At 34.8% G+C, this 24,571-nt stretch overlaps 1 protein-coding gene across 5 annotated transcripts in view; it reads right to left on the reverse strand.

Annotated features, from left to right (window-relative positions):
• LOC125660214 (SNF-related serine/threonine-protein kinase-like) overlaps window positions 1-16,203 on the reverse strand; it is a 31,056-nt gene extending 14,853 nt beyond the window's left edge. For 3 of the 5 annotated variants that reach the window (XM_056139979.1, XM_048892071.2, XM_048892064.2), the window contains exons 1-2: window positions 15,449-16,196; window positions 5,574-5,715 (exon numbers count right to left, since the gene is read on the reverse strand). In XM_056139979.1, coding sequence (XP_055995954.1) covers window positions 5,574-5,715; window positions 15,449-16,064 — 758 coding nt within the window. In that variant the 5' untranslated portion in view covers window positions 16,065-16,196. Of the gene's footprint in view, window positions 1-5,573; window positions 5,716-15,448 lie in introns of all 5 variants that reach the window. The other 2 variants (XM_048892058.2, XM_048892050.2) reach the window with 1 other exon arrangement.
• Between the last annotated feature and the right edge of the window lie 8,368 nt (window positions 16,204-24,571).

A 24,571-nucleotide genomic window follows, 5' to 3' on the forward strand; every position in this document is an offset into this window, starting at 1 on the left:
TCAATCAACACTGTCCTTAATGTTTTTCACCATGACTGACAAGCAGCAAATCTTTCAATTTCAATCAGGTGTAAATTTTAGGGCGGGACTTAAAATCTCGGCCTTTAAGATCTGATATCAAGTCCTTTCTGGTTGCTCTTATCAGCTATGGCTAAATTTAAGGGGAGATTTGGTAAAGAGGGTACGATAAAGACAGTTCAGGCTTTAGAAAAGGGCAGGGGTAATCAAAGGGAAAACAAAGAATTACCAATATATTATAAATAACATTTCAGTGGAGTTTACAAGTTCAATTTTAAGATCAAGGCATTCGATATATTCATTTCTCACATTATCACCAGTGTGAGATCAACTTTACCCATGTGAGACAGCCATGCGAGATTTTTCTTTAATACATATCCATCAATGTTTTGTTTTTTGATACTGTTGATTTCACAGAGTGTGATCCGATTTTCCGGATCACCACACTGTGGTTTTCTGAATCCATATCAGTATCCTCTGAAACTGATGACGTCACAATGCATCCATTAAGGCAACGTTTTTGGTGGAAAATATCAATCGTGTCACAAACTAAACTGCATGTACACAAAATACAATTTCACTGCATTTTTGGTAATTTGGATTACATTTATTATCTTATAAATGTGGATTTAAAAATACATAAGAGGGTATATAACAAATTTATCATTACTAAAGTAACTTGATCCGATGAGTTGGATCACGTGATTTCGTTGACAGGCGCAGATCATCAGATCGTCATGGATCGGGGATAGAAAAACCACACATCTCGTTGGATAATAATCATATCCAACCTCAAACTTACATGTAGGAGATTCTATATTTATGTCGTGAGTTATTTTCCCCTCACAGTATATTATTTGCAATTTTCAAAACTTACAGGTTCTAAACATCTTCCCTTCTTTATGAAAAATATTGAATACATGTAGAAATGCATTATCACAATAAATATGCACAAAGAAACTATCTTGAGAAATCTACTGGCTCACCCCCATATAGTATTCAAATTCACATGCAACAGATCAATTATCACATTACAACTGCTTGAAAAATTTATACAGTGTATCAGCAGTGTCCCAAAATTAGTAGTTGTAATGCTTTTCTGCAACCTACAACCCCTCTGAGAGTATTTCCCTAGTCAGGATTAATTGAATCTCATGTAATTTCCTAAACCCCTAACACAGTTTTGATGTACACCTATGTATGGCAGTACTGAGAAACTTTTCCTGTTATTGATTTCCAAGATTATGGCGATAATTTTGATGGCCTAACATGAGAAGACATTAACAGCAATGGCAATATTGATCTGAACATAATCTTAGAATTAAAACTGTCAGCTACCATTTATTGCAATTCATTCCGCAAGGCAACCCTGTGTTACCAAGCTTAATAAATATGATTAATGCTTTTCAACATATGGAAGAAACTAATATGTAGATCGGTGCACTGATAAAATTAGTAATCAGAATTTAAAAAGTAAAATTTCCAAGTAACCTGAAAAATCTGTCATTTCTATTCGTGTCTGAACCCGACTACGACTTTAACTGTCTGATTAAAAATTGCTTACATCAGCATATATGAAAATCAGCATACAAAAAAATTAATTATGATAAAAAACAAACAAAAAATAGATAGTATCGGCATGACACGAATGCTCCCACCTTCAGTAAAGTCAAATGTAGGAAATCCATCGAAGTACAGCATTGAATGTGGCATTGAGATTTCATGTTACGCGCGTTTAGTACAATGAAGAACTCAACAACAATCCTTTATTTGTTTCAACAGCAATAAAATGAATCTGGTCATAACACTAATTTTTCTACATTAAAGGGGCACAACTCCATCAAAAATCAAACTCCATCTGAAACTTATCAATATACATCTGAATACAAAATATCAGTTCAATATTTCAAGGCGTTTAAAAAAAAAAGTCCGGAAAACTGGTCGTAACAGTAATTTTTCTACGTTAAAGAGGCATAACTCCATAAAAAATCAACGACCCAGAACAAAACTCAAACTCGATCTGTACTCATCAATATATCTCTACCTAGAAAAAATCTATTCACCATCTCAAGGAAAACTGGGTGTCGCAGATGGATGGACAAGGGTAAAATCGTGGTGGGGCATTAAAAAACCCTGAAAAATTCCACATCCATCAAATGGATTGTTCAATAGATTATAAAAACATCTACATTCGAAGTTGTGTACTTAAAATGCAGTATAATTTTTTGTGTGAACTAATAATGCCACTAATCTGTATGTTGATTCAAGATGATCATTGATTCAAGGTGATCTACTTCAGAGTTCACCTGAGTACAAGTTCACCAGTCACTCATTTTAATCTGCTCCTTTTGACAGTTCTAATTTTGACTTCTCTTAAATCTTATTCAATAGGCAGGATTATTAATTTTAGGCGAGTTAAAGCAGCACATCTTCATTCAACTTTCCCAGTATTCTACAAAAATGCCAAATCTGGACAAACAGTAGCTGAAAGGACTAAAAATCAACTATTAGAAACATTCTGACACGGAAATACGCACAAATACACACACACATGCACGCAGCGTCACATACGACCTCCTCATGAATTTACATGTAAATCAAACTCTTGCAAATAAAGATGCTTTATAGAATGTTTGAATGTCAACAGAAAATTCAGATATATTGCAAAACAAATGATGGACAGGTATTAGAAAACAAGATTATCATAATATTCATGTGATAAAATATTGTCAAGTTCAGATTAAAAATGAAAGGTACTGAAGTCTGACTATGTCTATATGGTGAATGACCTACACTTTAAAAAGGGACAGTTCTATTTTCATATGAGGAATTTTATTCATGGCCTAAAGATAGGCTGTGTTCTACTCTGTAGTAACACACACACAAATTAGGATTTTGCAAAGGAGTGCAGAGTGGATAACACAATAAATGATACCATGGTGAGAAGAATGCTATTGAATTACATATTCACCCCTCACAGTGTAATATTCAGACATTACATTCTACCTACACTGGCACAGCAATATTCTCTCTTGTTAAATAACCAGAGTAAATTAAACTTTGACCATTGCCCTTTTTGGAAGAGTGATTGTCCCCTTGGACAAAATGAATGAGAGGTCTATGCACTTCAAGGCTAATGCAACCACAGCAAGTCATAAACAGGTATAAATAATGCAACACAATTTAAAATATTCTACTTTTCTTGGCTTTTCAACAGCCAGAGAGTCACGTGAAGGATCTGACAATCTTAAAATAGATGTGCAAATGACAAAAATAATTCTGTTACAGAATACATGACATTGGATGTATTTGAAAATAAATTATCTTCACTTGTAACTATCATTCAATTGGCTGAACACATGGAAAAAGAATTAGTTTATATTTTATAAATAAACTGGGAACACACCCCTTCAGGTCTTTTTCTCTGTGTCAAACAAACAAGTGGTCCATGGGCCACATTACTCACCTGAGTCACCTTGACCATGCTGTTAAAAATCTTTACTCCTGGACATCAAGCAGTCAAACTGTTTGCATGATTATAATTATCATAATAAGCAATGAGCCCCCTACAAAAATTGTGAAATTCGTGAACCTTGGGTTTAGGCCTCAAGGTGGGACCAGGTTGGGTCATATAATATGTGTACGGTGTGACCTTGAGATGAGTGAAGACCCATAACATCTTACAACACGACTTGATGCAATTCATTTAACGCGGGAAATATAATGCGGTTGACGTAAACAGTGCATTGTGATGTCATCATTAGCTGCGATTGGGTTTTTTTTCAAATCAAGCAATTATCCACAACAAAATGTACGAAGGTATGGGAAAGCTTGTCTGGGATTCAAAACCATTTTGTGGTACTTTCTAAACTATTTATTGGTTTTATCTACAGAGTTGTCAATGAAGTATTCCGCAGTGACGGCGACATTTTTCAGGAAGCATTATGGGTGGTCCCCATCATTTTTCAGCTGATGAAGAGCAAATCACGTGACTCAATATTGCGTAATCATCGCTTCGCGACGCGAGCTTTGCTCGCTATTAAAACATATTCTATTTTAGAAAAACTTTTTTACTTCTAGACATCAAGGAAGCAAAATATATGCACGATCTGATCGTAATGATACATTATATTCAAGCCACTACTGAAACTGAAATTCATGACCACTGGGTTTAGACCCCGGGGTGGAACTAACTTGATCATATATAATATGTATACGGTGTGACCGTTGGACCGAGCGAAGCATGTAATGGTCATTGGAGTGTCCCAAGTGGTAATCATAATTCCGTTAAGTATGGCAGGTTATGATTCATTTAAAAATATATATTTTTAATGAAATTTTCCTTGCGCTAAAAACCCAGTAACATCTCAATATTAAAGGGGTTTATCTGGGGACAACAGCTTTACAAGATCCGCCTATTCATTGAACGCGGGAAATAAAACACAGGGCGACGTAAACTGTGTATTGTGACGTAATATTTAGCCTCAACCTTTTACAAAGCAAACAATTATAAACAACAATAATACATTCCGTATGCAATGAAAAAGGCCGTTATAAAACTAAACAAAATTAACCAATAAATTCAAAATGGTAAAAATGTAACCGTAATGTTATCGTTTATTATTATTTTAAGAAACTCATGAACTCGTTCATCTATTTAGTCGTATTACGGTTTTATATGTAATTATTTGCTAAAACCTGTTACAATGAAAATTATACTATTCACCTTGAACAAACAGAGTGTTTAAATTACGAATTGCACGTCAGAGTCGTCTATTATTTGCATTCATAATAAAACACGAATAACTGTTGAAGCAGGTGATGAAAAAATAAATGGCGGCGCCCATATGGATCACGAAAAATTCAGTGAACGTATATAGAGATTGCCTCTTTTTCTTTTGCTGATTTTGACTTTTTTCTTTTACATACGTGTTACCTTTAGAGCCTTGCTTCGCGGACGGGCCTTCGGCCCGTCCGAGCTTCGCTTGTTATTATAAATGCATTCAATATCTTTAAGAAACTTCTTTACTTCTGGACATCAATGAAGCAAATTGTTTGCATGGTTATAATGGACGAGTCTGTATAAAAATTGTAATATAAATTTATGGCTCAAGATATAGATTCTATTATTATTACATGAGCAAGCAAGCATGGGGTTTTCAACTGAACATTCCTGATGATTTCTACAATTTTATGCACATGACTCATGAGCTTTGGAAAATGTGATGCATGGTATCCAGGTGACTGTTAAGGCCACTGGGCCTCTTGTTTATAAACAGCCACAAACATGGCAACTGAATTTGTAAATGTCTTTGACAGCAGTGAACCTGTTCAGGTACCAGTATATATATTTTCTAATGTGTGCTTATTTCTGAAATAGATGAATTCCTGTCCAAGCTCCCTCTTAGACGATATGAGAAAAAACTAAAACATAATGACTGAACCATTCCGCCCACTTCTTAGTATGTATGCAGCAATCTTTGAGCAAATTTATGGAAAACAAAGGAGTGTCAATGCCTCTAGACTTCAATATCAATTAACAACTTCATACTCACTCTTTGCATACACTGGATATGTGCTCAGGAACCAAGTATTTACAGTCCATGATCATCGTCAATGTCTCGCTGTCATTTGCCTCCTGAAATGGGGGTTCCCCGCAGACTAACATGAAGAGGATTACTCCCAAACTCCACACATCTGAAATAAGACACAAATATCAAATGTATGGAAAGCTCAGCATATTTGTGACTTGGGAGTAAAAAACTCAATTTTAATACATACAATGAAACTAAACTCAAAATCATTCATTTCATTCATGAAAGACAAGTCTGACCTAATCGACTAGCAAAACTATGGATATATATGTATTCAAAGTTTCTGCAACTGAATTATGGAAGACAGCTTAATTTACTATAGATGTGCATGTTACATCACATGCTCATTATATTGTAATGAATGTAGTACACAGCAGCACTGACAAAAATTAAAGTTCATTGATTTAATTTCTTCAAACATTCAAATGTACAAGGTAACAAATTCATTTACAAAAGCACATCATACTCTCAACACATTAAAATAAATATGATATTATTTACACATGCCTATGAATGCCACATTCCAATTTATTTTGTCAATTTTCCTAAACAAGAAAAGCAGTGCAAGCTAAGTCGGTCTTCCAAACCGATCCCACCCCCCCCCCCTTCCCCTCCCCCACCAAAGAGTACCATTGAAACAAACTGGTGTGCATATATAATCTGTTGTCAGTGGTGATCATAATGGCCTTCTGCAAAAAAATCAATTCTGTGCCTCTTGACAAATTTCATTCTAGTTAGATATCAAAAGCATTTATAAAGTATATTAATGAGGCTCAAACTTGATGGGAACCCCCCCCCCCCCCCCCTTCCTCTGGTACATTGCTTTGACCTTCTTTCTGACAATCAAAGAAAGAGAGGGAGCCTGTGTGATGCCTGGTTATTAAAGGCTGACTCTGCAGAAACATCCAAAGATCTCCGATAGGATTACAAAAGGGGAATTGTATAATAATGGGAATGGACATATCAGTACATCACAAGCACCAAGGACAGAGTTTGTCAGCCTAGGATTTTCTGGGGATCCCTAGTCCTCCTGAGGGTATTAAAAGGAAAGTGAGAAGGAGATACAAGAACATGAAGTTCAGCTCATCAGATATGTCTAAAAAGGAGAGATATAGTTAGGGAAAGAAGATAATAGTGGGTCTGCCCCCACTCCTTTACAAGTGTCGTGACATCCATTCGCATAATTGTACTGCACATAATGTGTAAATATAGGCTTCCCTTCAATTGGATACATTTTCCATAATACAGCACAAGTTATTTTCTCAAATACAAGGGACACACAGCACGTTACAAATCTCAATTCAATCAACAGTTGGAAACCTATCACCAATGTTCCGTTCTTTACCATAGATCAAATGACATGTATCCACATGTCATTTGGGTTATATCTTTGAATGGGTATTATGATAATTTAAAAACATATTTACTATTTCTTATCATATTTATTGATTTAGGGATATATATAAATCATGATGCAGTAGTAAAGTAAATACATGTATCAGTAATAAGTATGGTTTTTGGTTTATAATGCATTAATAAGTCAATTTCAACACAAGATAATCTAATTTTATGCATAATTAGTACACCAAAGACAAACCACCACATGATCAAATCAAATTACTAACATCATAAACCAAAAAAACTAGACAGTTACTCCTTATTTACATTTTAGTACACACACTTATCTTACAAGTTATATTTTCCTTTGATAACGTAGTTCTTATTTATCTAGATACAATTATGCTAACAATAACCCCAGATACAAATAAAATGTGTTTACACTAGCTAGTGCGTAAATGGTAACAGTTGTAAAAATTGCACACCAGATTGTGTTTACAAATCACATCCCACGATCCAATTTTATCAGGCAAACAGGGCTAAATGTAGACTTCAGTGATTGTTCCGAGTGTTTACATATATATCATCAAATCTATGTCAAACATTAATAGTTTCCCTATCGTCATTATACACCTTTCACCTTCCTTGTTCCTCTGCATGCACTAGTGCAGCACCTAATTCAGTAAGCAACCAATCTAACTATACCCGGAAAGACTCACTATTGACTGCAGCTTTATATAGCAAGTACCTCATAATTCATAGGAAACTAATTTTGTGATCTAATCAGCTGAATAGTGACATTTGTACAAAGCCAATCAAAACAGCTGTTTCAACAAATCAATACAAAATAATCCTTACTTTTCAACTGTCCCTAGCGGTTTATGATATATGATCGATATTAAATAATACTGTATATATAATAAGAAGTGAGTATAGTTAGAGTGAAAGAATATCAGGTTAAGCTTAAGGAAGTAAATCTTTATCATTAAATTTTGTCTTCATCCTAAACGGAGATAAAGATCGATATTCAGGGATTTTATAGCTTTTAATTTCAAGGGACTGGGCCATTCACCTTGAGGAAACAGCAATGTATATGTTTAAAATTAGGAAAACAATTACATTCATAAAACAAGATGTGTTTGTGAAACACAAATGCCCCCAATAATGGTCAAATCCAAAGATGGCCAAGGTCACAAGGACAAATATCTTACTACCAGTGGAAAGATCTTGTCATAAGAAAAGCTCATGTGCAATATGAAAGCTCTAATATTTACCATTTAGAAGTTATGACCAATGTCCAATTTTTTAAAAGTAGGTCAAATGTCAAGGTCAAAAGGTTTAGTACCTATGGAAAGGTCTTGTCACAAGGAATACTCATGTGAAATATCAAAACTCTATCACTTACTGTTCAAAGGTTATTAGCAAGGTTGAAATTTTCAAAATGTAGGCCAAACTCCAAGGTCAAGGGTCAAAAATGTTGGTACCCACGAAAAAGTCTTGTCACAAGGAATATTCATGTGAAATATCAAAACTCTATCACTTACTGTTCAAAAGTTATTAGCAAGGTTAAAATTTTCAAACTTTGTAGATGTTAAAAGTAAAGAGGAAGTTCCTAAATAGATACCATTTTTTTCAAATCAAGGTTATTTGGCCAAGGTCAAGAAATATTTAAAATTCTACTTCAGGCCAACCTTTTGATATATGTCATCATTTGAAGATATACTATTTACCATCGTGATCTTCATATGACCTTGCATAGAGATCTCAAGGTTAAACAACCAAGACAAATATTTCTGGGAAATAGCTGTCACAGAGAAATATAATAGAAGCAGATTTTTGACATGGAAAGTCAGGCAACTTGTTATGCCCATTATTCAATGCCAATTGGCCAAAGTCAAAATAGAAAACAAATAAAATCTGTTCACACCAACCTAGCTGGCACAGATGTTGCTAAGTGGTCCAATGAAATGCCATGACTCTAAATCTAGGTCATTTGAGCAAGGTCACGGTTAAACAGAGAATTGAAAATTCTTGTACAGGCCATCCTTAAGACTTTAGACCTATACCTGGCACTTAGAACGATGGTCCCATATGTTGCAAGTTAAAGAATTCTCACTGCTAAAAGGTCATAAATGCAGAGCCTAGTCCAAACTTAACCTTCATGACAAAGATGGTGTCTCCTTATGAGTGATATATTATCACCAGCTGATCAGCCACATAGACACATCCTCTGGATTTCAAACAAAATACTACATTTCAAATAAAATATACAGTGAAACTTCTCTAATTACTGCCTGGCTGTCGGACTGATTGAAACTGCCAGATTAGAGAGGTGGTCTGCTTAACAAAATCTTTAAAAATTATCATTAGATATTTACATGTAAAATAAGATGAATTGGCTGACACCCCCCTTCCCAGTTTCTTTTAATATAGTAGAATTGAATGATAAGTATGCAAGCTTGAAAACTGCTTAATTGGCATGAACCCCCATCACATCTTTTAAGTGTGTGTATGTTTTTATTTGCTTGTCAATAATTTTAGACAAGCAGGTCAAGTCCCAGTCTGGTGTTTGATATTTTGTTGAAGACTAAGCCCCTTTAAGTGGCCATTTTTTAGAGCATGTCTCAATTTCTGAATTATGCAGCAGACTTTAATGGATATTTGGATCGATCTGTATCCATTCAGGGCAGTTATTATATTAACTCAAATCCAATTTGCAATGTACATGACAAAAACTGACTTTAATAACAGACTCTCAAAGTCTCAAGCAAAACAAGATCATTCAACTGTCTATTCCAACATGACAAGATTGTGTACACTCTGAGAACACGATAACAAGGTTAACTTGATAGTGCCCTACTTTGAATTCAATACCTTATAATCAAACCACAAATTTGCTATTCATGAACATGAAAACACCAAGTAACCTCTAGTATGCAGGAAGTGAAAAACATCATGTGTTTCTGACATGTGCAATGTAAACAAGTGTTCTGTAAGTTAATGCCATATAGCTAATCATGTTCCCTATTGACCCCAATTAAGCCCATGACACGTCAAAAATGATCAACAATAAAAAGGCTAAGAAACTGACAGAAAAGAAAGGCCCTGTCAAGAACTGGAGATATATATATATATATATATATGAATATATGTATATATATATAAAACAAAGAAGAATTAATGTTTGCATCAATAGTATTAAAAAAGATGCTATTGAAATGTTTTACACATAAACACTATAAATGCAAAGTTTGACCCTGGTCTGGTCTCAGAACCTCTATTGGGGGATCATGAAATTTACAATTTTGGTAGAGGTATTCCTGCTCTATGCATCTAGTTTTTCTTATAGATGTGCAATCGCACAGAACTGGTCTATTTTTGACAATTTTTACCCTGCACATGTCCTTAAAGCCCAATTTATGTCCCCTTTGTCTCAAAGATGCTTCATACCAAATTTGAAAAGAATTAGATAGGTAGTTTTCAAAAAGAAGTTAATAAAAAATGTTAAATTGACAACAGACCATGAACGCGGGCTATTGCACTGTCATACTGTAGCAATATATAGGTCACCTGAATGACTCAACTAAAAATCTACAGGTCTCTGCCTTTAACATTATCTACTATAGATTCCTAAATATATGCAAAGAATTTATTATTGCATAATATAGAGAGAAGCACCACTCTTGAAGTTCTTATCTTTAAATTGCTGAAACACAGGTAAAAACTCTTGATCAACATTCCACTAACAAAACTTCATGTTTACTATGAAGTCATTTGACAATATTCGGTATTCTCGTAAAATAAGGAATCTACTGCACCATTGTGTAAAATTAATATGAAAGTTTTTGTCAAACACTGTTCAAGATATCGAGTCACAACAGAAAGTGATGATGGACAAACAGACGGACACCCATAATATATAGGTGGTTTTCTTTGATAAAAAAAAAATGACTAGTCTGTTAAATATATACACAAAGAACATGGTGGGAAAAAGTCCAGAAAGACTGTAAAGCAACTAGAGGTGGACTACTTTGTGGTGCTTGCTTTGCAGCATCTGGGAGGCCTTTGAAGTTTGTTGATTCAATCCTGAGTGCTATGTTAAACCTTAACCTACAGTGAACTTGACAAGATATCAGAAACTATACCTAGAGGCATCAAGCCCCCCCCCCCCCCCCCCCCCCCCCCCAACACACACACGTTAAGTTTATTTTTAATAGTCTAGATGTCAAATTCACTAAAGTAACTAGCAATTATATTAATATATAGAGAGGTATTTAGCATTTCTTGATGTACTATATTTCAGTCTTGTACTAACAAAAAAATATTTGTATTATTCTATTGCTTATGTTCTTAATGCCTATACAGACAAAATAACCTGATAACATTAAGTAAATCAAAATACACAAGGCTGATCTCTTATTTAGACAAGAGCAGAAAACTAGATGAGCCTGGTAAACAGATGTTCTGGTCAGTTTGTGGTCCAACTGTTCTTTAAAGCTCCTAAAAGCTAGAGGCAAAAGCCATTCATTCATAAACTGCTTAGTTCATTCACTATCTCAATTACATATCTTGTCCCCCTGCCAAACTACATAGATTCTGGGTTAAAATAGCAAAAGGTGAACAAAATAGTGACACACACACATATATATACAATAGGCACTGTAATAATTGGTTATAATGTGAAGCAATGTAACTTTGAACATGTTTACTACACTGTTCGAAGCTCTCGGTAACAGCCTCGTCTGAAAATAAAACACTGCCAACTCTGATAACATAGAGTTTCCTGTGTGATTAAACTTTGATGTACAGATGAGATTTCCTAGCAATCTATTTTATTTGGCATATTTTATCTGCAGCTAAAAATACTGTTCCACTTCATGTTTACGTTTAAGTACTTAGCAGACATGTATATCAGTCAAAGAGAATCCCAACCAAATGATCAACATTTTCTTGCACTGTGTAAAGTGGTGTGTAACTCTTTGTGTGATGTTTCATTTTGACATTTATGCTGCATCTGTTTCAACCACTCCTGCACAAACACCTTATTGCACCCCAGCATACAGCAAACAACTCTGCACATCCATTGTATATGCATAGTTCACAAACTTGTGTAAATTCATAGACACATACATGCAGTATCTTTAGCTCCACACATGTTTAGTTCTTTAATTTTGATAAACTTTCAGTTACTTTAAAATCATTACGTCCACATATTAAACGGTGTAGACACCTAATATCAAAACAATTGAGTTATCAGCACTCTTAGATTTATAAAGGTATTCATTAATCATTATCTTACTCATCATATTCCCTGCAAACAACCACTGATGATTATATCATATTATTTTTAAATTTGCTGAAATTCTTAGAGGCCAAGAACCCCCCCCCAATTTTAGATGAAAATGCATGATGCAGCTTGGAAACAATTAGCTTACATCCAAAATTACATTTTTACCATACAATACATGTTCTCTATTTCATGCAACTGGTGAACTGAAACACCTTTAAAATTTTTTTTTACTTCAAATGTGTATTTGTTCCAATTGTATTTCATACTGAACTCTTTTCATGAAAATATATTATTTTCTTTAGTCTAAATGCTACATTGTACCATCTTAACTAGGTTGTTGCAATGTAATGTTTGTATTTTTGTATAAAATTTGTACACCTCTAACCAATTAACTAACAAAGACACACAATACTGTATTTCTCTGGTCCAATACCTTCCTCATTTTTAGTATGTCCTTTCAAAATTTAATCAGGATTGGAAGACAAAATGAACAACAATGCACATCATTAGAAGGAAGATTGTTTATATTTGACATTGACAACGTGGTCAATAGAGTGCCCTTTCCACAACTGTAAAATACAGCAGCCTCAGTCTGATTGACTTCAACCAAATAAAATGGGAAAAATTAGTCAGAAATTTACAGTCAGTAGGTGGGCAGTCAGAATTCATATTTTAGGAGCCCAGAGATTTTTTTAGCTGCTGCATTGATGAGTGGATGAACGTTTTGTTTCACTGCATGTGTCAACAATTTTGTATTCTGTGATTTAGAACCTTCCTTTCAAATATCACTTTAGCACTACTAGTAACAGTTCTTTTTGTGTGGCATCCATTACACATCAATGAAGGTTTTTCTTCCAATTCCACAACAATAAGACCTATTTTGTTAATCAACAAAATGAACAAACCTGCAAGGCAATGCAAGCATAAACTTATCATTCATATTTAACGTTTATAGTTAACTGACTGTTAAATACATACTAAGTTCTACAAAATTAAATCTACAAATAATTTAATCCAATTGAAGGACATAAATCTGAAAGACTGTAACATTTCTAAAATGGGTTAATACAAGTATGTACTAAAATTAACTTTAAGCCTTATTTTAGATCCAGATAGAAACACATACACACACATGTGCAAACATGTGTACAATATGACACAACAAAATAGCATCACAGTTTGATAAGGCTCTCTTGCATGCTTTGGTAAGCAAAGTTTTTGTGTGTGAAACCCTGCCAATATCCAATTTCAATCTCTGACCAATTACACATGTGACAAATTAAAAATTCTGTGTATGTAAGAGTAGTTTTAAATTATTAATCATAATGTTCAAGAACTACAACCAGGGATAGACATTCACTTTTTATGGGCAAGTACTGTAGACTTAAACTTTCACTTGTTTGAATGAAAAACTTTGTTGTCCAAAATTTTTTGAATCTAGTACACCTGTAAACCAGCAATTTTAATTATCCCCCTCTGTGGGGCCAGCCAAAGGTCAATCATAAATAGCCAAGTTTTCCTTCTTTACCCTACCAAACTTGAGAGGTTCCAACTGCTAATTATTGATTAGGATTTCATACAAGGGTTGCCTAACCTAAGGCATTATCATGATTATAATAGTATGTAGTATCTACTGCAACTGCAGTGTTCGAAATTGGTTTAAAACTTGGTATAGACCATGAGTCTATGCCGAAACAAGATGACATAGACCTCATCGAATTGACATAAACCGCAACATTGAAAAAAATATCACAAAAAATTGGCATTTACTTCTAATGTACTTAGAAAGCATATTTTCTTTCCATTTCCATAACAATGTCCTCCTTTCCTCATAACATTCATCAGACATTGATTGACCATGTAGGGTCCTTTGGAATAATAACTTTATTGCTTTAAATCTAGAAAATCGGCATAGACAATTTGGTCTATCTCAATTACAATTGTCATCTGTAGACCAGTGTCATTTGACATAGACTCGGTCTATCGGTCTATGGTTAATTTCGAACACTGCAACTGATGAAAAAATAACAATTGTAAATCTTTAAAGTTATAGATAAGAAATTTATAAAGGCCAATAAAGGCAAACAGATCTTGCAGACAAGGGACCTAACTTGCAGAGAAGTCTTGATATGTGCATTTGATTCAAATGCTGACAATGTTGTTCAATTAACATGATTAAAAAATATATCGTTTCAAAGGTGTAACAAATTAGTTTTTCTTCCATAACTCAATTAAAATGTGAATGGATTCATGATGTCTTTTTAAATGAGATTTCTTTTTATTTTCAAAGTTGCCTTTTCTTTTATCACCTTCTTTCTACGCATTTTCCTCATTAAAATACTTCTTACGACGGTTGCGAAGCTGCCAATTTTTTCTCCCAGACACTGGCCATTTTGTGATGAAGGACCGATTGAAAACATATACCAATCAGTCCTATTGTTTGAATAGGTTTTTGTCCATTCGCATCATATTTTTGTAGATGTTTTTTTTAATAAATCAGGATCGTGATCTGGATTAGAAATGTGATTATTTGAATTATTTCTAATGAAAATCTTCATGACTGACAGAAAATGATCAAATGGTATTTAGAACTTTCTGATGTCTGAAAGACTACTTCTCACTTTTGACATGTCTATGACTAAGATTGATTGATTGATTGAATATTGTTTAATGTCCCTCTCAATAAAATTTCACTCATATGGACATGGTCACCACTGCCAATGAAGGGCCTGGGCTGCAAAATTTTAGTCCTATGCTCGGCACTTATGGCCAGTGAGCAGGGAGGGATCTTTATCATACCATGCCTGCTGTGACACGGGACCTCGGTTTTTGCAGTCTCACCCGAAGGACCACCCCATTTAGTCGCCTCTTATGACAAACAAGGGGGTACTGAGGACCTATTCTAACTCGGCTCCCCACAAGATAGGTCGTACATAAGATAGTTTATATTATTCACAACGATTTACTGATAGGATAAGATATCGAATGAACTACTAGATGGACCTTTCCTAGTAAAAAAGAAAATGAGTTTCACTTGCTCCGGGCAATCAGACAACTGTTAATGTCAATCCCTCAGTACACTTAATTGGTTAGGCCTTAAAACATCATTGTTTAAAGTCTAGAGTAGACTACACAATATTGTGCCTATTCAAGCAAAAGATTATCTCAAAACTTTGCATTTCTCTTTCCAAGTGTTGGTTTCACTTACCTACAGCAGGTGCATCGTAAGAGTCACCAAGAAGAATCTCAGGCGCAGAATAAGCTAGTGAACCACAAGATGTCTCTAATTTTTTTCCTGGATTAAACATGTTGCTAAAACCAAAGTCAGTTAATTTCACAATCCCTAGTTTTTCAAAGAACACTACATTTTCAGGTTTCAAATCTCGATGAACCACATGAAGTTTATGACAATATGAAATTGCTTCTACAATTTGTCTAAAATATCGTCTAGCCACGTCTTCAGGTAAACCTTTGTCATGCTTCATAATGTAATCATACATATCACCCCCATCTCCTAACTCAAGAATGAGATACAGCTTTGTTTGGGTGTCTATCACCTCATATAATCTCACAACATTTGGATGTTGGACTAGTTTCATACATCGCACTTCCTGAAATAAATGTGATTTTGAAATATCATCTAGCTTCGTTTTGTCTATAACTTTTACAGCAACCTTCTCGTTTGTAAACACATGCCGGGCTAACTTCACAACTGCAAAGTGTCCCTTGCCAATCGTCTCTTCGAGGTCGTATAAACCTGCAATTTCAAAATCCCCACGCGATCTCCTTGGGAACCTATTTAAATTGGACATCTTGATACTCATTTGCGATACATCAAACAGATTTCCTCGATCTTCATTGTAAATTCTCCAAAGCACTAATTGTTATGTTACCAACATCGTTCATGTCAATACATACTCCATTTTCGGTAGCTTCAAACGCGCATATGTTCCTGCGCAATACGTCATTTGAGTAATGCGGAAATAATATAAAACCACGAATGACAGCGAACAAAGAAATCCCGGGAAATTTGAGAAGAGTGCCTAGACCTCAATATGTAAACTTTGTCCCTCTCACTAATTCACTACATTGATTTTAGACAAATGTCCACTTAACATTTGAAAGTTCATTCCAAGCACTGACAACAATAAATAAACAACAATTAACGATGACGACGACAAAGTTCTACACTATGATCAATAGGTCATAATAATTATTGTACTTCTTTTCAAACGATCAGTAAGTACTCTTCATTTCAAATATATTAATCAATCACGTAAAAGGCCTACCAATCGAAACTTGGTTCTTTCCAGAAAGCTCGAGGAAAAGCCCCAACGTTCACCTGCAATCATCATTCAGCCAACCTCGGCTGATTCCGGAACCGTTAGTATGCGGTACGAATATTCCGAGGTTGGTCGAGTGCAGCACTCGACCAACCTCGGAATATCCGTACCGCATACTAACGGTTCCGTCCCACTCGGTTAATTTCGTAACAGTAAAAATATGGTTACGGAAAAAGACGAACGACATTCGATTGGGTAGTATACACGACGGTCTGGATAATGGAGACATTGGATAATACGAAATTTGTACAAAATGGGATCAGGTGACCACGAGGAGTAAGCATCCCCTGTTGATCGGTCATGCCTACCGTTATTCTCTTTAGAAAAGTAGATATACAGGCATGCCTGTCCACTTAATCCGCCGTGAGCCCTATATCTTGATCAGATAAATGAAGTAATCCGTAGTTAAAATCAACATGTAAAGAACGGTCTAACAATTCATATGAAACATTCGACTCAAAGACAGCTTGTAGTTGTATTTGCAAATAAGGTCAATAAACCAAAATAGAATTTGCGAGATGCTGACTTCGAACAAGCCTGGCTGTTGAAACCCCTGTAACATCAACTTATTTGTCAGTAGCTTGTCTCATTTTAGAAATTGATCATATGCAGAACGTGTTCTTGTGTACTGAATCAGTTGAAAGACCTAATCACCATATGTATAATGGAGCACAATTCATGCCTATGGTAATTCCAACAAACTGTTGGAATACTTGATCACCAAAAAGCAGCTGTCTATGATGTCAAAACGTCAGTCTTTGATTTACCACGAGGAATGGCCGTATAAAGTGTTGAAAGGGCACATGTTTTGATGCTGTTAATTTGGGAAAAGTTTTGTGATTTCAAATTTACTCAAAGTTCTTTGGGTTGTTTTTTTTAGAATCCAAATTTGTTTTACATACGTTGTGGGACGATACGTGTTTACCCTTCAGATCAGTTAATATTTCGGCGAGGAGCAAAGACAGTGCTTATATAGTAAAACATTTACTGGATCTATCAATGTAATTATATGTTTGTAGGGGTTTTTGTGAAGTTTTGGAATTCAGTATATGTATGGTAACTCCTATTTATTAGTCCCAATGATTGGGGGTATTAAATGTGTTTAAAACTGAAGCGTGATTTTGAAGAATTTCGTCTTTTGAAAGGGAACTTGAAGTATTAGTTGGATTTCCAAATGTGGAATTTTATTAATGCCAAGTTCGTTTAAAATACGATCGTAATAATGAGCCTTACAAACAAAGACCATGTTGTTACGAGCTTTGTCAGCTGGAACCAATACATTTTCCTCGTGTAACCTATCTAATTCGTTCATCACTTCTGGCTTACTAAATAAAGAAGGGTAGATGGTACGTTTGTTTTAAAACATCTAATACGATATTTCAATATTCCTCTTATAATTTTATCAATTATGACACAGTATCAAGTTCTTCCTTTTCATATTTTAGCATATCGTCTTTTATAAACTTCAACAGAATTCATTATAGAGATGAAGTTCTGTCACCATTTGAAACATCGGGACTCTGAATTTCGGACCCTTTGAAATGACCTCAGGTCACTATTTTCAACGATAATACTATCAACTTCACCAGGCATCACTTGTCCAGCTGGAATATAGTTGAATTTTGAAAAACAAGAAAACGGAGGAGGAATTTCTATACCCCCCCCCCCAAAAAAAAAGGGGGGGGGGATAGTCTATAATATATAGGCACTGTAAAGTTTGTTTGTAATTAAACAGTTTGGATGCAATAGCAGAAGTACCGGTATATTTTTAGGAAATACTAAGGCTTAGGAAAAGAGTAGGGCAAACACAGACCCCTGAATACACATGTACTAGAGGTGAGATCAGGTGCCTAGGAGGAGTAAGCATCCCATGTCGACTGGTCACAACCGCCGTGAGCCCTATACCTTGATTAGGTGAACGAAGTAATTCGTGTGTAAAGAACGGCCCAACAATTGGTGTGAAACATGTCAGAAAGAAATTGACCCAAATGATAGGTTATATTGGCAAATCAGATCGCTATAACGACCATAGAATTTGCGAAATGCTGACTAAACTATACCCTAACATCAACGTATTTGTCAGAAGCCTGAGTAAATAATTAATTCTCAGTCGACGGGACGCAAAACAAACAAACCAACCACGTAGACTAGTCCGATTTCCCACTTTATCTGTACTCCCACTGTGCCTATATGGAAACGCAGTGCCTAGTGTCTTGGTCCAGTAATCTCGTTGTCTACAAAAAAAATAAATAAACCGTATGGTTTCTTCACGAATCGTTGGATGTGGGCGGAGCTCATCTATGGTCATTGTTATTTTCCTGGCCATGTTTATGCTTTTCATATGTAGACAGGACGCGTCTCGGGGCCGGCTGCAGAGTTTCTTTGTATAATGGTTGTGTTCCTAGTGGTAACTGACACACAGTCTACACACACACCCTCTTTCTCTCTCTTTTACTCTCAGTCATTGGCTCAATGAATAATTTCTTTCATAAATATAGAACTATCAGAAATTAATAATATAAATCATTTCAATTCTAGAAATCAATGTGCAAATTATTGTTTGATTTCTGATTGTATTTAGAGGGGGGGGGGGGGATACAATTATATTAAAATTGCATTGTTCAGGTATGGTGGCATATTTCTGTCCCCTGAATGCAAGGGTTTTTTTTCTATAATGTGTATCTACATGCAAAATAAATATGTCGATATGCAGGATAAGTATGTCAAAATGCAACATACTATGTTGGCAAGAAAAATGTAAAAATAATAATACCATATTTATATATCACCCTTTTCATACACTATGTACGCTCAAAGGTGCTTTACAATGCATATATACCTTACTAAAGAATGTTATACATAGAAATTAAATAAAACATTAAAATGTAAACAGATCAGAATTTGTAAAATATTCCACAATTATCAAATGTCGCCCACATGTGACTTCCAACATGCTAGATTGAATATTTTTTTATGTTGACATGCAACTTATTTTTGTTGACATGCAACTTATTTATGTCAGCATGCAACTCATTTATGTTAACACGCAACTAATTTATGTTGACATGCAAATCGTTTATGTTGACATGTGAGATAGATATGTATGTTGACATATTTATCTCGCATGTTGACATAAATAAGTTGCATGTTCACATATTTATCTCGCATGTCAACGTAAACAAGTTGTGCACATGTCGACATAAATAAGTTGCATATTTATATTTCTTTTGATTTATTTATTTTTATTTAAACGATATTTTATTATGTATAATACATACAAGGATTGGACAACAGGCGTTGCCTATATAAGCAATACATGGTCAAGGTCATACAGATATAGTTATCATATAATGATAATGAAGCAAGATGATATTAAATACATTGATATGTTTAACAGTTTCCATTTCTATGATAAATTACAGCTTGATGTATGACTGACAAATCTATATAGAAAGAAGTAGGGACAGTTTCTACAGTCATCTGGCCCAGAAAATAGATGATTTCAGTAAGAGTCCCAAAATCTGGCATTCAAATAAGGAATATATAAGCAAATCCAAACTATGTTTAATTTGATCCAAATTTCCTTTGTGTTGTATGACAGGATCGTGAAGTTGGCATAAAATTGCCAAAAATGAAAAAAAAAATCAATGAAAATTTGCATAAATTCATGGTGTTTTCCTTTCAGAAAACATACAGCCCATGCGTCGAGCAAATTTATATTCAAACACATTTTTTATCTTGTCTTAAGGTAATTCCATACTTGCAGTTTTATCTGATACAAGTTTAAAATGTGTATTTATTTCCATTCATTAAAGTTAAAACTAACAAATTATCAAATAAAATACATAGGTCATCACACTTTTTAAGATGCGAGACGTACATAAACAGAATCCTATATCACCGTCAGAAAATTGCAATTTTCCTGAAACAGTGTTATCAAAATTCCATACAAACTGGTTATGACGATATAATAGCATTCATAACAATTTCATGAAACTGTATCTTCACAAAAATATACAAAATGTCTGTAAAAAATACAGAAAATCATCGCATAATAGACTTGATAAAGAAATCAATAGAAACTGAGTTATTGCCCTTGGATTCAATATTTTGAAACGTATCATTGATTATTCATCTATAACTTAGACTTTTGAAATATTTTATTTTTAACAAGATTTTTTACAATAACTATAGGAAAAGACTCCAACAAAATTTATGTTCATATCATACATAAATCTAAATAAATCATTGATTTTGCAAAATCTGATGACATCACAGGAGGGTGGAGTTACTTTAATACACAATATAAATTAATTTCATTTTGCTCGACGGATGGGCACACCTTTTCCTAAGCAATAATCTGGATAAAATTTAACAGTTATTATGCTCTTTTTGAAAAAAGGCGGGGAAAACTCTTATTCGTGACGTAATAATGCTATAAAATAAGAAATGAGATAGTATACTTGGTATGTATTTAACTTATTCAAAACACAGATCAAGCTTGATTCAAGACACATTTAAATCAGAGAATTTTTGGGGCCTTTTTATGTACACAATCGTACCTTGTTCTTTACTACACCGGAAAAAGATATAAACAAGTTGGTTCTGTGGTTTGAAAATGAAAGATTTTTAAGAAATTAAACAAATCCATTCGTAGACAAATTAAATTCATGTACAATTCTGAAAATTGCAACCTTTTGGTTATAACTGAGATTATTGTCACCATAAAAAATAAGTTCTAAAGATAAAGGTAATGTGCAATTGTAGATCATTAAAACTTTGCATCAGTATTTGTCATTGTGTACAATATTTTGGACACTTCAGAAAAAAGTAAAGTGTGGTTTCAGGACTATTTTGACACAAGTCGCAATTAGGATTTTCCCGAAGAAAGTGCTTAAATAAATCAGCATTAAGATTACTAGCTTTATTTCGCAATTGACAATGCAGTATATTTGCTTTTCGATTGCCATAGTTAAAATATTTTTTAGGTTTGATGCAATATATACAATTTTGATGACACGCTTGAAATATATTAGTGTTGGAAGACTTCGAATACTCAGGGGTAGGTCATTCCACAATTTTATAGTACAAGGGATAAAGCTATTCATATACGAAGTTGTTTTCGCTATTGGAATGTTAAATTTTAGAGTATCCTGGTTTCTTAATGAATAAGAGTTAGGAGGTAAAATACATGGCCAAAGTAAGTCCTGCAAATATTGGGGGCGGGGGGGGGGGGGGGTCAATCCATGAACCTCTTGTAGAATAGCACAAGTTTATGTATTTTCCTTCTTATTGCCAAGATATCCCATCCAAGTTCATTATAAAGTATCGATCTTGATGAATTTACCCTTAAACCTGTAATTATTCGTGCTGTTGCAACTTGAACATCTTCAAGTAAATTAGCACCTCTCTCTGTACAATTATCTTAAACAATATTTGAGTATTCAAAGATGGGCCGAACATAATAAAAATAAATTTTTATCAATGAATCCCTTTTAAGTTGATACTTTAACATTCTTAAGACATTTAATCGTTGACATGCTTTGGCATGGATATGAAGTATATAATATATTATGCTTTTTCCAACTTCCATCTTTCTGGAATATTATTCCCAAGTGAGTATGAGTTTCAACATTTTGAATAAATGGCCCATGCTGACCAAATTTTATCAGAAATATTCTTCCAACCAAAATCCATATTGACTGTTTTGATTGGGTTAAATTCAACTGCCCATTTACTAGACCACTGATGAATTTTTTCAAGATCAATAGTCAATGAATTTGCAGAACTGACAATGTCATCATTGACTATTCTATAAAGAGACATATTTATATCGCATGTCGACATAAATAAGTTGCATGTCGACATAAATAAGTTGCATGTCGTCATAAATAAGTTGCATCAAGCAAGTTGAAAGTCACAATGTGGGCGATATGTGAAAATTTTTGAAAAAATTCGGAATTCTTATCTGATCATATTTTTCTTGCATGTTGACATATTTATGTTGCACGTTGACATAATTATCTTGCATGTCGACAAAATCTATAGAAAAATAACTTGCAAATAGGAGGCAGAAATATGCCACCATATTAAAGCGATTTTTAAAAAAAATTGAATTACGAGAAAATGGCAATTGTGGATAGGTCAATGCTATCAGAACTCAAGTATACTGGTCTGCCGGTAAGTATTGACTGTTATTGTTATCAAAACACCTCTCTGGGGTAGCTCCAGGCCACAGTCTCTGCAGATATCACTCCCCCTGAGATCTATTGTTTTAAGTTTGATTGACAGTCGGCCTACCATTGATCACGATACAGGTAAAATGTAGGGGTTTTAACTTAGAATTGGGTCTTTAAATTTGATCTGTTGGTATATCAATCTCTTTCCAGAATTCCGACCCTCATGGACAATACGGAATCATCTGGGGAATTGAAATGTTTATAGAGAAGTTGATGACCTCCATTTTTGAGATATAAAAACAAGAAAGGCGAAGATAACCAGTGGCGGATTTGAGGGGGAAGGGCGCATCCGCCACCAGCACCCCTCTCCCCCTAAATTTTCGGTAAAATGTGGACTCTTGTTTAGAAAAATGTAAACGATAAAAGAAGCAATAATTTCTTCCACTCTCGGAGAAACAAATTACAAAATCTTTTGATTCAGTGAATTACTTTTATTGGGAGAACTCACATTTTCCCCCTTAAAACCCCTGGAAACTTGCGTCATTTCATTAATTCAACCTTATCAAAAATGATAGAAAATAGTAAAAATGACATATTTCAAGTCCTATACAATCTGTAAAATCCAGCCCCTGAACCCCATCTGGGTTTCGCCCTGGACCCGCTAGGGGCCTCTAGGCGGCCCCCAGAGCCTCTGCCTCATAACATTGCCCCCACCCCCCAACCACAATTCCTGGATCTGCCCCTGATAACGAACAGTGATAAATCTCATAACTCCTACAAGCAATGCAAAATAGAGAGTTGGGCGAACACGGACCCCTGGACACACCGGAGGTGGGATCAGCTGCCTAGGAGGAGTAAGCATCCCCTGTTGGTCACACCCGCCGTGAGCTCTATATCTTGATCAGGTAAACGGAGTTATTCGTAGTCAAAATCAGTGTGCCATGAACGACCTGACAATCCGTATGGGACATTTGACCCAATTATAGGTTGTATTGGCAAACTAAATCGTTATAACGACCATCGAATTTGCAAATTGCTGATTTAAACGAAACTGTTGAAATCCCTGTACCGTTAACTTGTTTGCCACTAGCTTGTCTCGATTTAAAAAATGATAATACGCAGAACAGACTCTTGCGTGTCGAATCAGTTGAGAGATATAAACACAATGTGCCCCAGTATTCTTTTATTTATTGACTCTTTAGTTTCCCTGCTACAACGTTAGAATTTTTACAAGGTGAATTTTCCTAAACCTTAGTATTGAAACTAGTCCATCGAGGTTACTAACACGGGTACCTGTAAAGTGCGAAACGAAACGAAATCAACCGAAACGAAACGAAATCTACCTAAACGAAACGAAATCTAGCGAAACGAAACGAAACCCACCGAAACGAAACCTACCGAAACGAAACGAAACAGATTGTATAACCGAACTCTTTTAATTATAATAATTAAAAATGGTATCTTAGGCCCCTGTGAAAGTTACCACATATAAATGAAATTCGTCTTCCCTTTGATGTAGACTTTCGGCTTGACTGATACAAAGTTTTAAAAGTTGGAAAGGGGGTGGGGGGTGAGTAAGCACAAAGTACATATCCGAAGTTGATTAAATACCATGTGCAATTATAGTTTCGGATCCATAAATTTCAGAACGGAGGGTCTGGGGAAACACACTAAACGAGAGATGGAGTCGCCGGCTTTAATATAATTAAAAGAGTTTGGTTATACAATTCGTTTCGTTTCGGTAGGTTTCGTTTCGGTGGGTTTCGTTTCTTTTCGGTAGATTTCATTTCGTTTCGGTAGATTTCGTTT

This window comes from Ostrea edulis, chromosome 1 (assembly GCF_947568905.1).
Source record: "Ostrea edulis chromosome 1, xbOstEdul1.1, whole genome shotgun sequence".
NCBI lineage: Eukaryota > Metazoa > Mollusca > Bivalvia > Ostreida > Ostreidae > Ostrea > Ostrea edulis.